The sequence below is a fragment of the Martes martes genome, assembly GCF_963455335.1.
Source record: "Martes martes genome assembly, chromosome: 14".
Lineage (NCBI taxonomy): Eukaryota > Metazoa > Chordata > Mammalia > Carnivora > Mustelidae > Martes > Martes martes.
In genome coordinates, this window is record NC_137902.1 from 16,070,161 (window position 1) to 16,087,875 (window position 17,715).

Below are 17,715 nucleotides of genomic sequence, written 5' to 3' on the forward strand. Positions count from 1 at the left end.
GTTTATCTGCCGTATTTCATTATCTTAATTTTAACTGGCTGTTGAATCCTGTTGATTATCTTATTCATGCTTTCTTTATGTTCTTCCAAGTCAATGGTAAATGTCTTAAACTGGTCAAATCCAAATATTTACTGGCTCTTCTTCCTTTATCTTTATGGTAAATGGACTGACTTTCTGTGGAAGCTTTAGTAGTTACTGTATCGTCAATACTCCAGCAGTTCTGGGAGGCAGGTGCTGCCATTATTTGGGTTGAAACCTAGAAACATGAACTTCTTTAGCACCCCAGGTTATTCCTTTGCAGCTGATCCATGGATGGCTGAGTAACAGGACATCCCTGCTATAGTCAAGAACCTCGTGATATTTTACTTTAACTGTCCCTTTTCTGGTTTTTCTGCCTCTCAATTTCAGTGATGCCTCCATCCTGCCCCCAGTTATCTTACTAAAACATACATTTAATAAAAGGTTCCGTTTTATAAATCTTTTGGCTTCCCGTTGCCTATTGGATAAAATCTCAACTCATTAGCACAATAAGAGGAGCCCTTCTTCCTTTGAAGATTTAATCTGTACTAGTCTATTTCAGACTACTTCCTCCCCAGTCCAACTAACAGGCCAAATTTAAATCCTACAGAATGTCTTGGTATCCTCCAGAAAGTCATGCTATTTTATACCTTTAGGCATTTTCACATTTCTTTGTACATTTTACGTATATATGTTGTGAATGTAATGTGTAGATGTTTTGTTTATATGTTGTTCATACTGGGGAGTGAGCTCTTCTGGGACAGAAACCACAACTTAACCGTATTTCTAAAAGCCAGTATGTTTCCGAGCATCAGCCTATGAATCCAGACTTCTTTTTAATTTGACATTACAATTAATTACCTTTTCTAAAGACAGCTATTCAATTATCTAAAAAATATAGCTCATTCTCTTAACCAGTTCAGTACAGTTTTCTCAGTCCTTGCTCACAATTACATTGTGAAATCCTCAGGGATCTCTGACATTCCTATTCCAGTGTTTCCCTTAATTTCTCTTGAAAATTAGCAAGCTATTTCAGTGGGGGGAAAAATCCCAATTGTGCAATTTAAAAAGGTATTTTTGTGTGTAGTATTCTGAGTGTTGACTAGATATGCTCATCAGCTTTACAGAAACTTCATGAGACATTATTGTCAGTTTTCATCAGAGCATGGGAGCTTTTCCTACATTATCTTAACATTATACCATCTTCAATTATAGTGTCAGTTGGCATTTACTACTAGATACCATTGAAAATCCTTAAAGTTTAAGGTTCCATCTTTTATAACGTAAATATGTGCTCCATCATATTTGCAAATTGTGAATTTAAATGTAGTTAAATGAAGGGTTATCTGTAGAAGTTTTCATTGCATAGAACTTCAGAATATGGAGTATCAGCTTATATTAAAACAGAATTTTAAGAGTGTATAGATGTCACACTTAGTCCAATTAGGTATTTTTTTATTAAGTGAAATACTTTTTATTTTTTTAAGAGATTTTATGTATTTGAGTGAGAGAGCACATGGGAGTGGAAGAGACAGGAAGAAGCAGACCCCCTGCTGAGCAGGGAGCCCGCCTATGTGGGTTCAGTCCCAGGACCCTGAGATCATGAACCTACACTTAACCAGTGAGCCTCCCAGGCACCCCATTAAGTGAAATACTTTAGAAAGCTTTTCATATACGTGAAATCAAATGATTAATTAGCATAGTTACTTACTTTTGCAAGGGAGCTAAGATTTTTTAGATTTTAGGAATTGTCAGCCATGCAGTCATGGTCCTGACAGAAAACAGAAACTGCTGATTTGAAAATTTAATTAAAGGACTCTTTACAAAAGGTATAGACAAGGTATAGAGGGCCCAAAGGGAAAAATGCAGGGTCCTGGGGTGCCTGAGAAGCCGTGGTTACTCTTTGAGCTAAAGGAATAAGGAGAGGAAACAGGTAGTGCTACTCAGAGTGGCTAATTGTATAGTGAAGGCACCTGACTTGATCAGTGGCCTTGAGCCAACCTGTTGTGATTCTGGAAGAGCCAGATCTCACTCTTGGTCTGTATTGGTGCTTTCTTTTTGGCTGACTGGAAGTTACAGGGGCAAGGAACCTTATTGATACAGTCCATGGTAGCCATCTTCCCAAAGCACAGTGTGGGATAGGGAAGAGTAGAAAAGTGGATCTGGAGGAGTAAACAGAAAGTACCAGCTATATCAGCCAAAGTAAAAAAAAAAAAAAAAAAAAAGTAAAAACAAGTATTAGTGATACTAATTTGTTCACTGTATCACTTTTCTATGATTTTTAATTTTTCCTTTCATTAAAAAATTTCATGACACAGGTCCTGGGAATGTTGTGCAAAAAACAGAAAATACATTGGTAATATTACAAAAAATATTATTTATTTTGATTTTGATTTGAAAAAAATTTTTATTAATGCTGGATATTTTTCAAAGGCCAACAAAAAATGTGAAGAGGCACGCCAGGAAAAAGAAGCAATGGTAATGAAGTACGTAAGAGGGGAGAAGGAATCTTTAGATCTTCGAAAGGAAAAAGAGATACTTGAAAGAAAACTCAGAGATGCGAATAAAGAATCTGAGAAAAACACTAACAAAATTAAGCAGCTTTCTCAGGAGAAAGGACGGTTGCACCAGCTGTATGAGACAAAGGTATAACTTGTGGTGTTGTACTTGAGTTGAAATTTATTCTTTTTGCTTTTCCTTATCTAATCAAATAATCATACCTATGTGGTTAAAATCACTGTTACACATAAAGTTGTTTTTGTTAGTTTACCTTCTGAGAACATGAATGCTTTAGGATCTTATAATTTATATTATATTACACATTTATATTTTATGTTTGAGATATTTGATATATTTTTATATTTTTAATATGGATTTATATTATATTTATCATTTATATTATTTAGAATCTAATTTAGTATCTTGTTATGTGTCTGGAAAAACTTTTTGCTGGGAAAAAATGAGATATTGATACATTTTGTTTATTAAATAATTTTTTCTTGATAGATTTTTTTAAAAACTTTCTTTTAGTATCTATCTATTGAAGAAACAAGTTTCTGCTCCAAAAGAACATTTTATTTTGGTAAAATACAGACATAGTAGGATCAAGATGTGAATAGTTTTTCAGTGAGAACCGTGTAACTTGACTGGAATCTTAATGTAACACTTATTTATCATAGAATAGAATTTTTTTTTTTTTTTGTAGAAAAGCATGTTCTTTTTAGATGCTGCCCAAAGAAATTTTATTACTGAGCATTCCAGAGTCCTTGCTCTTAACTAGCAGCCTCATGGCGTGGTCTTATTTCTAGTCAATTATCATTTCTTGATAATGTTATTTTTTTATTAATTAACTTTTATTAATTAACTTTTGTTCTCAGGAATTCTAGAAAAATTTAATTTGTATTTCACCTTAATGCCAGCCAGTGAGAAGAATCATAAAGGTGTACTTGTTCTTGCAACATATCTGGTTGTTTGAAATATAAACGTTAATCATCTTATGTCTATTGATTGGATGTAGGATTTTGCTACTCTCTTATCATTTGAACTTTGAATTAGCTATTATGGTGGTCATAATATGCTAACCCCTCAAATATAGTGTTATTAGACTGATAATTTTGAGGAGGTATAAAAGATAAATAAGTAATTGATTGATGGTTTAAATGAAAAAACATGACCTAGTGATATTGTTTTAGGAAAGTGAAACTACTAGACTCACCAGAGAAATTGACAAATTAAAGGAAGATATCAACTCTCATGTCATTAAAGTAAAATGGGCACAAAACAAATTAAAAGCAGAAATGGATTCGCACAAGGTAAGTATTGTAATGCAGTGGAAAAATTATCAGAACCAGTTTTAAGAGCAAATGCAGGGGCACCTGGGTGGCTCAGTCATTTAAGGGACCTACTCTTGATTTCATCTCAGGCCGTGACCCTCAGGGTCAGGAGGTGGAGCCCCACATTAGGCTCCATGCTCAGCTCGAAGTCTGCGTGGGACTCTCTTTCCCTCTCCCTCTGCCTGGCCCCTGCTTGTGTGGACGTGCACTCTTTCTCTAAAATGAATAAATCTTTTAAAAAGCAAATGCAGTAAAGTTAATAAGGCATAAAGCTTAATTTAGTGACTTCTATGGGATAGATTGGGCTTGAATATTTGGTGATGTGAAAAGATATTTCCTTGTGTGGTTTACATATTAAATTAGAATGTTAAATTTTGTCATAAATTGTAAAAAAATATTAACTTTTATCATTCATTATTTACAATTCCAAAATTGACTTTGTTCTTCAAGCAATTCTTGGTAACTATATTTTATATTACACATTGTCAGAAATTTGGGGGAAAGAGGAGTCTGTAGGTTGTCAAAATAGAAAGTAAACTCTGGAAATTTAAAAAATATCAGTGATGCTCAGAGTGTTTCCATATCTGTTTATTATAAATATAATTCTATTGGCATTATGCCTAATGAATATCATTTTTTTTTAAAAAGTAATGTAATGAAAAATGATCATAAAGTCTGGTACCTGATGCCATTTTAAGCACTAACTGAACCTGGTATAAGAATTAATAAAAATCTGAAGATGATAGAATGTGAAGGAAAAGAACAACTCTGAAATATTTAAATAGAAGAGCAATGTTATAACAGCTCCCAAGTTTTCAAAAATAGGCTTAATGGTATTGTTTCAAACTGTAATCATAGATTATCTAAGTAAATACTTTTTGTTTAATGTTTCCTCCAATGTAATTTTTTTTTTTTTAAGATTTTTATTTATTTATTTTGACACAGAGAGATCACAAGTAGGCAGAACAGCAGGCAGAGAGAGGGGGAGAAGCAGGCTCTCCGCTGAGCAGGGAGCCCGATGCGGGGCTCGATCCCAGGACCCTGAGATCATGACCCGAGCCAAAGGCAGAGGCTCAACCCACTGTGCCACCGAGATGCCCCTCATTAAATACTTCTAAGTCAGTAGAATTGTTAATAACATTTGGATATTTTTGCATATAATATTATCAGAGATATTATCAGAAAAAAATGTAGGGAGAGATGTCTGTGTTGACAGTAGTCAAAGAATAGAGAATAGCAGCTCTCCTCAAGTTCTGGACTGACTGCTGATCTGTACCAAGTATTGGGGAATCACACATGTAGAGAAGGAATTGCCAGAAGGGCTAAACTGCAGGGCTATAAATCATTTAAAATTTTCCTTTACTTTCAGTTACAGAATGAAGAACTAAAACTCCCAGTTCTACAGTATGATAATGATTTCTAAACTACCTGATTTGCTTCAAGATCTGAACATAATACTGGGTCATATCTAATATCTGTGGCACTTTTCTCCTCATCATCTATAGCCCTAAGAGACAGGATCCTGAAACCTATTAGAATGCTAGCATTGGAGAGTGAAAGACTAAAATTTGGTCTTCTTTGACCATATGTATTAATAAATGGGTGATAATAGATAATTAATGACGACTTTGAGGTCAGATGAAACCAGATACTCTGTAAGTAGGTTAAGACAAATGTCTTAAGACTGACATACTAAGGTTACATTGTATGGATTGCTAGAAAATGAAAATAGCAAGCATATTGCCCTAGTACGTGAAAATTAGAAATTTACCGGTTTTTTTTGTTTGCATGTTTACATTTTTAAAAAAGATTTATTTATTTTAGAGAAAGTGTGTACTCAGTGGAGAGGGGCAGAGGGAGAGGGAGAGAGAATCCTCAAGCAGACTCCCTGTCGAGTGTGGAGCCCAACATAGGTCTTGATCCCAGGACCCTGAGTCCATGACCTGAGCTGAAATCAAGAGTCAGCTGCTTAACCAACTGAACCACCCAGGCACGCCTTTACCAGTTCTTTTTAAAGGCATTTATTAACCAGCAAGTCAATAAAAACAGGGTTTTCCCCTGTGAGCAGCACTGTATTAAATTGTATGGATACTATAAAGGTCATAGAGGACAGAGTAATTGCTTTCAGAGAGTATCTGGGATGAGATCCTGGCTATTTGTTTTATGTATTTACCTAATAGATGTGAGAAGGAGTCTCTGGATCAAAGAATACAAGATTTAATGACTAAGCAGTGTTGGCTACCTGTTAAAATGTGGACAAGAGCCAGGACTCTTCTTAAGTTTTTCTCCAGGTACCCTTTCTAGTTTCTAGTCCCTACACACCCAGTCCTAGGTGTTAGTACTGGAGTTCTGGAGGTTACTGGCTTTATCGTGATCATTAACTTCTGATCAGGCCTCCAGGCCTGATTACCAGAATTTAAGTCTTAGACTAAGTAGATTGGATAGCTCTGTCATCAGTAGAATTATCAGTTGGGTCAAACAATAGAAACAATTTCATTTATTCCCCTTCCTAAATTCCCTTGGAAGTTAAACTAAAATGTGTTTTTAACACCTAGCCCATAAAAACAAAAGCCTTTTGGAGCGCCTGGGTGGCTCAGTGGGTTAAAAGCCTCTGCCTTCAGCTCAGGTCATGATCTCAGGGTCCTGGGATGGAGCCCTGCATCGGGTTCTCTGCTCAGCAGGGAGCCTGCTTCCCCCTCTCTCTTTCTGCCTACCTCTCTGCCTACTTATGATCTCTCTCTCTCTGTCAAATAAATAAATAAAATATTAAAAAACAAAACAAAACAAAAGCTTTTCATTTTGAGTGTGGTAAAGAACTTCTCCCAGTGTACCTTATATACTTGCTCACCTGGTGGTTGCTGCCTCTTTACCTACTTGGTCCCAGAATAAAATAATCTCACTGGATCATAGGTAACGGCCAGAAAGAGTTGTGGTAGTAGACCGTGGTTCGACTGTGCTGGGTGCTTGCCAGTCATTTTTGCTTCAGAGAAATCTTGAGGAATAGAGTCTGGGGTATTAAGACAGCATCCAGACCGGTAGGATGTAAGAGACTGTAATATGCTGTAGACCAAATGGGCAACTAGGGGTTGGTATATTTTATGATATATTCCCTCAACAAGACACTGCTACTTATTATCTATGCTCTTCTCTGAAAGTTATCACGTTGTCAACGATAGCCTCATTCTTAAATGGTTAACTCATAAATCCCACTTATTAGAAGCTAGGGCTCCCTTTAACTATGCTATTATTTCACTTAGTAAAACTGTATTCTATGCTCAGTTCTGTAACTCTTCCATAACCGTTGTCTTTGCATTATGGAATAACAGGGTCCAGGTTTACCCTCCCACCTTAAAAAGCCTAAAAAAAAAAAAAAAAGATTTTTAGGCTTGGGACAACAAAGGCAGGACAGGGCAGTGATCTCTGAATGAAGGAAAGCAAGCAAGATGTAATGCCTGGAGAGTTTCCAGGTTGCAGCAAAAGAAGAGGAACCCAGACAAATCTCAGCAATCTCCCGGAATTGAGGAGACAGAGTCGGAAGTATAGGAAGCCGGACAGAAGGGTACCACAGAAGGGGAAGATTTGGAGAGCTGCAGTGTGTTCCCTTCAGTTCCTTTTTTAGCTCACTACTTACTGATCAGTATATGTGTGTGAGAAAGTTAGAGGTGGGGAAAAAAACGATCAGAAAGGAGTAGGGGCAACAGTCCCATAGGGTTCACAGAGGGCTGGTAGGAACTGTTCATGTTTCTCCAGCCAAGAGAAAGCCCTCTTAACATATGGAGCATCCAGTGACCCTCAGAAGGGTGTTGTTTCAGCAATGAGGACTAATTAGCCTGAGACTACAGTCTGTTATGGACCCATCTTACAAAGCTTTGAAAGAAAGCCTCCAATCAAATTGTTTCAAATAATGATGTTATTTGAAGAATAGCCCAAAGAGTAGCTGGAAGAAAGCCCGAAATACTCAGGTAAGTGCAGAAATCTCCAGGACCTACGAACATAAAATTCACAATGTCTGATATCCAATAAAAAATTACCAGACATGGAAAGAGACAGGAAAATATAGCCTATAATGAGAAGAAAAGGAAGGTCAACGGATAGAAACAAAGCCAGAAATGACATAGATGAAAGAAGTCGGTAAAGATGTTAAAACAGCTATTATAAAAAATATACTCTGGCTATTCAAGAAGATAGATAAAGGTGTGACTACGTTACAGAGAAACACTGAAGATTTGAAAAAGGCCCGATTGATACACTGAGTGAGATGAAAAATATATTAGATAAAATTAACTGAAGATTAGATGCTACAGAAGACAAGATTAGTGAACTTGAAAAACATGTAACTTTGAACATAGGAAAACATAGCATGGAAAATTATGCTAGTGGTTCCTAGATTTATAACTTCTACATAGAATTCCAGATTCTTATATTCAGGTGGCTACTTGACATCTGCTGTCTGGGTGACTCTCAGGCATCTTGAACGGAGCATGTGTAAAACAGAGTGGATAATGTGCCTGCCCTCCATTGCTCCCTCATCTCAATAAATGGCAGTTTATCCTTTTAGTTGCCTGGGCCAGAAACCTTAGGTTTATCCTTCAGTTCTCGGTCACCGTATCTAGTCCCTTAGCAAATCTTCTTGCTCATTTCTTTTTTTTTTCTTTTAAGATTTTTAAAAAATTTTATTTATTTGATAGATCACAGGTAGGCAGAGAGGCAGGCAGAGAGAGATGGAGAAGCAGGCTCAATCCCAGGTCTCAATCCCAGGACCCTGAGATCATGACCTGAGCCGAAGGCTGAGGCTTAATCTACTGAGCCACCCAGGCGCCCCTTCTTGCTCATTTCTTTCAGGTCTTTACACATCTCTCACCTCTCAGTGACACTTTCCCTGGCTGTCTAATTTTGCGTACCTTCCCTCAAACCCTCTTGTGCCCTTTCTTTGTTTTTACTCCTTAGCACTTGTCATTATCTAATGTAACATATTTTTCCATACGTGTTTTGTGTATTATCTGTGATCATTAGAATACCAGCTTTATGAGAGTAGAGATTTTATCTGTCTTATGGTTAAATATTTCCTCAAAGCTTAGAACAGTGCCTTACATGGCAGGTGCTTAGTAATAAATAAATGAAACATAGTCCCTTAACCAAAACTTTTCTTTTATTCAATCATTTACTTATTAATTATTCAGCATTATAGGAATCTTTCAGTTGCTATTTTTTGAGTGAATGAAGTGAGTACCTACTGTGTGTCAAGCTGTTTTAATTACTGATGATACAGAAGTGGGGAAAAAAAACCCATATAAATTTGGGGCACCTGGGTGGCTCCGTCGTTAAGTAGCTGCCTTCGGCTCAGGTCATGATCTCAGGGTCCTACGATTGAGCCCCATGTTGGGATCTCTGCTCAGCAGGGCGTCTGCTTCTCCCTCTCCCACTCCCCCTGCTCGTTTGCATGCACTCTCTCTCTCACACATAAATACAGTCTTAAGAAAACAAAACAAAACAAAACACACTTTCTGATTAAAGGACCAGCAACTGGAAGTACTTAATTGTATGATAGACTTATCCAAAAATGACATAAAAGAAGTAGTGTGTGAATATGGATGCAATTTAGATGGTTCAAAAGATGAAGAGAAACGTTCCAAGTGGAGGAACAGTAAGAGAAAAGGAAAAATGGGAGATGAGTATTGATGTTTCAGAAGACCAGCCTCCCTAGACCAAAGGCTTATATTAGTGATTCCTTCATAGAGTCCGCAAATACCACATGAACAATGAATATGTGCCAAGTGCTAAGCTAGGTGCTGTCCGTAAGCTGTGTCCTCAGTGGGGGAAACATGTACGCTGCAGAACAGAGTATCAATTATTCTGATCCAGGACTGCCCTGGACTCTGTCTGTGGAAGGCAGTATAGCAGCTTCTACCCTTTTCTGAAGGGCAGCTACTAGGAGGTGGTACCTAAACCCTTATTTCAAATCCACATGACAGCCCAGGACATGGGACTGGGGGGTGATCTGAAGAACTGTGGAAAAAGAGCTGCAGAGCAGGGCTTTATCTGGAAAATTGGCACAGGAATCAGAAAGCCAGTTGAGGCAGAAAAGACAACGATGAAAAGGGGAAAAACAGTAGTATGTGGTCTTGTAATAGAAACAGGAAGGAGGGGTGCCTGGGTGGCTCAGTGGGTTAAGCCTCTGCCTCCAGCTCAGGTCATGATCTCAGGGTCCTGGGATCGAGCCCCACATCAGGCTCTCTGCTCGGCAGGGAGCCTACTTCCCTCTCTCTCTCTCTCTGCCCGCCTCTCTGCCTACTTGTGATTTCTGTCAAATAAATAAATAGAATCTTTAAAAAAAAAAAAAAAGAAACAGAGGAAGGATATCCAGAGAGTCAGGAGTGGTCAGAACTACAGCTCGTAAGTCAAGAATAGAAAATGAGAGGAAGTAATTGAACTTGATGAGAAAGTAATCCCTACAAACCTTCAGATTTGCTATTTTAGGAGAGTGGTTAGGAACAGAAACCAAATTGCAGCATGGACCTATAAGACGGTTTTGAATAGGGTGCCTGGGTGGCTCAGTTTTTAAGCATCTACCTTTGGCTCAGGTCATGATCCCAGCGTCCTGGGATCGAGCCCCGCATGGGGCTACATGCTCAGCGAGAAGCCTGCCTCTCCCTCTCCCACTCCCCCTGCTTGTGTCCCCTCTCTTGCTGTTTCCCTCTCTATCAAAAAAAAAAAAAAAAAAAAGACAGTTTTGAATAGATACCATGGCCATAAAGCAAAGAATTATCTTTTATGTGTGAGCTGTTACCACTCACACATGGCTTTATGGAAGAGCTATTAACACTTTGTTCCTCTTGTCTTACCAGCTTAATTACTTCTAGTGATTTACTGAAAACTATCAAATTCAACTTAATGGCTATCAGTTAACTGCACAATCCACTTTGGTTTTTTGTCAGAAGCATGAAGTGTTATTTCTAGAATACTATCCAACCCTTCAATGGCAGTGCCAAGACTACTCTGGTCATTGTTCTTACCATCATCACATTACTGGGCCCAACCTTGTCACTGTCTATGAAGGACAGACTGTTTTCCTTCTCCAGTGTAGGGAAGAACCCAGTTCTCCCTACTGTGTGTTTCTTCCCTGTGAATCTCGTTTACTTTTACACGGAACACTTCACTTCTGACACTTCTGGTCACCAGTCGTGTGGAGGTTTTCCCCCACCACAAGGAATTCTCTGCAATACCACCTGGCTGTCCTACAGTTTCACTTGACTCTGACATATCCACCTGGAGATAGCATTGGATCCCACAGATTAAGGGCTCATTCGTACAAGAAAGTCCCCCCAGGCCCCTGCCACGCACATACTTCAGATCCAGCCACAAGGCCAGGCATCTGTAGCCAGCTACATAACAGAAGTTCTAGCGACCCCCCTCCTTGGGTTTGAAGACTTGCTTAAAGAACTCAGGGAAGCATTTATATTTATCATGTTATTAAAGGGTATGATAAAGGATACAGATGAACAACCAAATGAAGAGCTGTGTATAAAGCAAGGTCTGGGAGGGTCCCAAGCGTAGAAGCTTCTGTCCCTGTGGAATTGGGGTATATCACACTCTCAACGTGGTTGTACTTGACAGCCTGGAAGCTCTCTGAACCCCATACTTTGGGATTTTATGGAGGGTTCATTATGAAGGAGTGATCAGTGATCAATCATCAACTCCTTCGGGGGCTGGATTCCAGATTGCTAATCGTGACTTGGTCTTTCTGGTGACCAGCCTGCACGCAGGAGCCTACCCACAGGCGCCTCATTAGAACAAAAGACACTCTTGTCACCCAGGAAATCACAAGGTTTTCGAGGACCCTGTGTCAGGAACAGAGGTAAAAACCAGTACTGCAATAAGAGATGCTCCTAGTGTTCTTACAACTTAGGAAATGACAAGGGGTTTAGGAACTTTGTGTAAGGGACTGGGGTAGAGACCAATACGTATCTTTTCTTATCTCACACTATCTTTTTATCAATGCAGGAAACCAAAGATAAACTCAAAGAAACAACAACAAAGCTAACTCAAGCAAAGGAAGAAGCTGATCAGATAAGAAAAAATTGTCAGGATATGATAAAGACATATCAGGTATGCTTAAGTTTTCAAATAGATTAGTAACAAAATTGCGTCAAATGTCAGTACTCTTGCTTCATTAATGTTTTGTATCTGTAATATTTGAAGTGTGGAATGGATTTGGTAGGGCAGTTAAATAAATGGCAGGTTATTTCCTGTGGTAAAGTACTTGCAGCTTAAGTAGAGATCTTATTAGAGAAGTTTTTAACCAAATAAAAACACTAGAAAATATCAGCAGAATGAAGAATACAAGGAAATGTGTAACCTAAAACTCATTCTGTATTATGTTACATATCTTAGGTGCTATTCTTGCTCATGAAGAATTGACATATTTAAAATCTTTGAGTACTAGTAATTTTTAAATACCTAAGGTATACATTTCACAATCTGTAAACTTAACTGCGAACACCTTCACTTTCCAAAGCGTAAAACTTTAAAAATCCAGTCCCACATTTTCATTTCCTTCCCATTAGGAGTCAGAAGAAATTAAATCCAATGAGCTAGATGCCAAGCTTAGAGTCACAAAAGGAGAACTTGAAAAACAAATGCAAGAAAAATCCGACCAGCTAGAGGTGAGTGGCTTTGTTCTTTTCATACCCTGAATTGGGCAATAAATACAGAGGGAAAGAATGAGTGGTGTCACCCACTTTGAAGGCCTTTTTGAAGGAATAGGCAATACATTTTAGGTCTTGTTTAGTACATAATGACTTGCGGTTTCTTTTAAATCTTTTAAAAGATGCATCACGCCAAAATAAAAGAACTGGAAGATCTGAAGAGGACATTTAAGGAAGGTATGGATGAACTACGAACACTGAGAACAAAGGTAAGGAAATCTCTAGTCTTGATTTCAAAGGAAGGGTAAATATCTTTAATTTTAGATTCCTTCTGATTTTTTAAGTGTTGGGGAAACACTTTCATTCTGAAAGAAAGAACTCAGAGGAGTAGAATACCAATTTCCTAACAGTAAAATGGACTCTTTGTTGAAATGAAAATGTCTTCCACTTTGGTCCCTTTGAAGTATTTGCCAGACATTCCTGTTTTATAGCACATTTGCTGTTTCTGTCACTTATCCTGGGCCCCTAATGCAAGGCAGTCTTCGGCAAATTAATTGGTGAGGTAGTTGGACTTTAGAAAATAATAGAATTTATATTTCTCCTGTATGGTCTTATACAGTTTTAATTTCTAACAATCTAGTATAGTGTTCATTGTAAAAATAGTATTCCTTTTAATATGAATGTGAAATATCATTGTATATCATTCATTTCTTTAGAAACAGGCTTTTAAGTTTCCACCTTGAATTTGCCATCATTTAATAATTTTCAGAGTGTCCTTCATGTGCCTTTCCATTTGTTCTCTGTGCCAGTTCTTTGAGATAGATGGGGAAGGTATATCTTGTTTTCAGGTGAGGATATGGAGATTCAGCAAAAATAATGTGACATGCTAAAATTCCTGTGACTAAATCACAAGAAATCAGAGACTGAATCCCAGGACTGTTAACATCCCATTATGTTTTCGTCACATTAATTAATCCTGTTCCAGAATTTAGCTAAGTTGTTTTTTGTTTTGTTTTGTTTTGTTTTTTTAAGCAAGAGCAAGAACGAGTGCACAAGCGTGTGAGTGGTGGGGGAGGGGTAGAGGGAAAGAGAAGGAAAGAATCTTAAGCAAGCTGCTCACACAGTATGGATGCCGATGTAAGGCTCAGTCTCTCAACCCTGAGATCAGGACCAGAGCCAAAATCAAGAGTCTGATGCTTAACTTACTGAGCCACCCGGGAGCCCCTAGCTTGGATTATTAATATATAATCACTAATGAAGTAATTAAGGAACAAGAAAATACTGTTGATAGTCTACTTTGGTTATGATATTGATAGGTGAAATGTCTAGAAGATGAACGATTAAGAACAGAAGATGAGTTATCCAAATATAAGGAAATTATTAATCGCCAAAAAGCTGAAATTCAGAATTTATTGGACAAAGTGAAAATTGTGGATCAGATACAGGAGCAGCATCAAAGGTATAAACCAAGCAACTTGTGTTTTATGCTAATCAATAGGCTTTTTAATTCTATCTCAAGATTCTGTTATTAAATGTAATTATTACACTAAACAAGAATAATTTTATAATTTTACTCGCTAAAAAATTTAAAATTCCTAAAAAAAAAATTTTAAATTCCTGTTTTCATTTGAACTTTTTGGGTTATCTTTGAAGTTCCTATTATGGCTTCTAAAAATCAAAGTTTATATTCACTAAATATTGGAAGTAGCAATTTATAAAACAATGGATTTTAGTTTCTTAGTCCATTCTTTAATGTTCAAATTATGCTACTTACAGTACTTATTTCTAAAAGGTAGATAAATATGTGTATCTTTGTGTGTATTGTAGTGCTAGGTCAGGAGCTGACGTTATTCCTTGGCTTCTTGTAGAGCCATTTAGCTAAACTCTACTCATGACATCACCTGGTAGAGCCTGGATTCAGCCTGAATCCAAATACCTTCTTTTCCATATCGTACCAATGGCTGCTGCTCAGTATTGCTAAAAATCCTCACCATATCCAGGTTGGTGCTGCGATAAATCCATGGTTAGCAACCTCAACTGGAAATGTTAAATGACCTCTAATCCTACCGTATGTCCTAGTCACAGCCTCTCCCCCACCTTGGAGCATCTATTCCGGACATTCCTTCGTTGTTCACACTTCTGGTTTCCCTCTCCTCAGTATTTACTCTTGGCAGGAGGTTACCTCTTTTTTACTTCACAGGAGAAATGGGAGCTGCAGGGAGCTGTTCATACAGCCTCCTTCTGTCTGTTTTATGAACTTGCATCTGCAACCATTCTTTTTTCTCTTCTGTTGTTAGGGAATAAATGTTCTGTTCCCTGTGAACGGAACTGCTCTCTCTACTTCTGTGGATCCCAAGCTCTTTTGCCTTCCCGGGGTCTTCTTGGATTATTTCTTCTTTATCCTTTATCTCTTACTTCTCTCTACTTTTTGTTATTAGAAATGTCAAAACTGCTGTGATGTTCCCCCACTTTTTTTCTGTCCTTCAGAGCCAAACATCGTTGTAGAATCTGTACTCCTCCTCCATGCTTGCACTTCCTTTGTCTCTCTTTCCCCCTTCACTTCAGCCTAGCTTCTACCCAAGATTCCATTAAAAACTGCTAATGCCTCCTTAAATCTAGCAGATGCTTCTTGGACTAAGCCTTGCTTGAATTTTCAGTATTAAAACCATTAAGCCTATTATGTTTCTTAACATTGTGTGTTCCTTTGGCTTCATATCATGCTTTCCTGGTGTTCCTCCCCACTTTCTGGCCCCTCCTTTTCTCAGTCTCCTTGGCAGCCTTCTCTTTGTCATATACCTATTTTGTTACTATTTTATCATACCCTGAGTGGTCCTAACTATTCCTGTAGTGTGCTATAGGATCTTCAAGTCATTATCTTCAGCCCTTTTGGCTCAGCCCCAGACATACAAGTGTCAAAAGCACTTCAGACTTTAACATGTCCCAAACTGATTCATCTGTCCCACCCGTAAATACACTCCTCTGAGGTTCCCAAGATGAGTGATGAGTGCAGCATCCACATGATTTTCCAGCCCAGGAACCTGCGCGTCCTCCTTGGTTCTCCTCTCCTTCCCCTCATACATCTAACCAGTCACAGAGTAGTATTGGTGCTAACTCTTCAGTATCTTTCAAGTTCATTTATTTTTCATGCCCCACCGCTGCTGCCGTTGTCCTTTCTTTTTGTTTTTTTTTAAAGATTTTATTTATTCATTTGTCAGAGAGAGTGAGCACAGGCAGACAGAGAGGCAGGCAGAGGCAGAGGGAGAAGCAGGCTCCCCGCTGAGCAAGAAGCCCGATGTGGGACTTGATCCCAAGACCCTGGGATCGTGACCTAAGCCGAAGGCAGCCGCTTAACCAACTGAGCCACCCAGGTGTCCCTGCCGTTGTCCTTTCATCTGGAAAACTACCACAGCATCTAGGTTTTGTTGAGGTTTTTGTTTTGTTTTTTTTTTGTTTTTTGCTTCCCTTGTAATCCATTTTCTACACTGCAGTTAGCATGATCTTTTTTTTTTTAAGGTTTTATTTATTTATTTTACAGAGATCACAAGTAGGCAGAGAGGCAGGCAGAGAGACGGGGGAAGCAGGCTCCCCGCTGAGTGGAGAGACTGATGTGGGGCTCGATCCCAGGACCCTGGGATCATGACCTGAGCCGAAGGCAGAGGTTTTAACCCACTGAGCCACCCAGGCACCCCAGCATAATCTTTTTTAATCCTTCAGTGCTTTCCCATTGCATCAAGGACTGTCCAGTAAGTTCAGATGCCATGGCATGATTTTGAAAGAGCATCAGTGACCTTGCTTCTCTCTCTATGCCTTCCCTTTTTGCACTCTTGGGTTTCAGCAATAGTTGTTTACAAATGTGGATTGGTTGTCTTCTGTGAGCATGTGCTGTGTTAAGTGCTGGGAATATAGTGCCATCCTAATCTTCATCAGTGTGGAACATGTGTTTGTTAATGCCAACAAGAAAGTCATTCTCGTTCCCTCCTAGATCTAGCACATCCTGTTTCTTCTACCTGGAACATATTGTGTTGTTCCGCTCACTCCTACTTTTTCTTCAGATCAGGAAGTAGCAAACTGTGGCCCATGAGCCAAATCCAGCCCACTGCCTTTTTTTGTAAATAATTTTTTTTTTGGAACACAGCTACTCTCATTCCTTCATGAATTATCTGTGGCTGCTTTCACACTGCAGCAGCAGGGTTGAACGCTTGCTGCAAAGATGATATGCTATAGAAACTTAAATTGTTTACTGTCTGGGCCTTTTACAGGAGAAGTTTGCTAGCCCCTACTTTATTAGTTTAAACATCGCTTATACTAGATTAGGCAGCCCATTCTGTGCTTTCATCTTCAAAAACGTTTTATCACCTATGTAATTTCCTTACTTGACTGAAAGCTCTTTGAAAGCAGGGCCCATGTCAGTCCTACTTATACTCGCAGCTCTTAGTTTCTTGCATATATTATTAGGTAGTCCTACAAATCCAAATAAATAATTTGGATGAATAAAAGTATCTTTATAAAGTATTTTATTAGATGGAAATCCCAAACCATTAATGTAATGTCTTTTAGTAGTTTATTTTTTCTTAAGTATAAACTTTGTTTTTTAGAGGTAAACAAGAAATTGAAAATTTGAAGGAAGAAGTGGAAAGTCTTAATTCTTTGATTAATGACCTACAAAAAGACATCGAAGGCAGTAGGAAAAGAGAATCTGAGTTGCTACTATTTACAGAAAAGCTCACTAGTAAGAATGCACAACTCCAATCTGAATCCAATTCTTTGCAGTCACAATTCGATAAGCTTTCCTATAGTGAAAGTCAGTTACAAAGTCAATGTGAACAAATGAAACAGACAAACACTAATTTGGTAAGTATACATTTACATTTAACTTTTAAAGCAACCTACAAGAAGCACGAATTAAATTTTCCTGTTAGCATAAACCTACTGGTAGTTAAGTTGAGCTCTTTTTTTTTTTTAATTGGTCTAATTTTCTGGTAATTTCAAATGCTGTGAGAAGTGTCAGTTTTTCCTTCCAACTTGTTTAGAGTGTCCTTTTTCCCTCCTATTTATATAATTTATAACAAAATACCTCCTTAAAATGCTTATGAAAAAGTGTTTCACTTTTGAAAATAAGAAAACCATGGTTTTTTGTCTTTAGTAACTGGAGTTACTACATATGTGTGTATGTATAAGAAAAGATTTATTTATTTATTTTAGAGAGTGTGCATGTGAGA

General features: G+C 38.1%; 1 protein-coding gene across 1 annotated transcript in view; it reads left to right on the plus strand.

Moving 5' to 3' along the window:
• Positions 1-17,715, plus strand: part of CCDC186 (coiled-coil domain containing 186) — a 51,273-nt gene that overhangs the window by 23,299 nt on the left and 10,259 nt on the right. Inside the window, exons 5-11 of the mRNA XM_080823253.1 lie at positions 2,452-2,664; positions 3,711-3,830; positions 11,853-11,957; positions 12,416-12,514; positions 12,679-12,765; positions 13,813-13,955; positions 17,092-17,347. Coding sequence (XP_080679379.1) covers positions 2,452-2,664; positions 3,711-3,830; positions 11,853-11,957; positions 12,416-12,514; positions 12,679-12,765; positions 13,813-13,955; positions 17,092-17,347 — 1,023 coding nt within the window. The remainder of the gene's footprint in view (positions 1-2,451; positions 2,665-3,710; positions 3,831-11,852; positions 11,958-12,415; positions 12,515-12,678; positions 12,766-13,812; positions 13,956-17,091; positions 17,348-17,715) is intronic.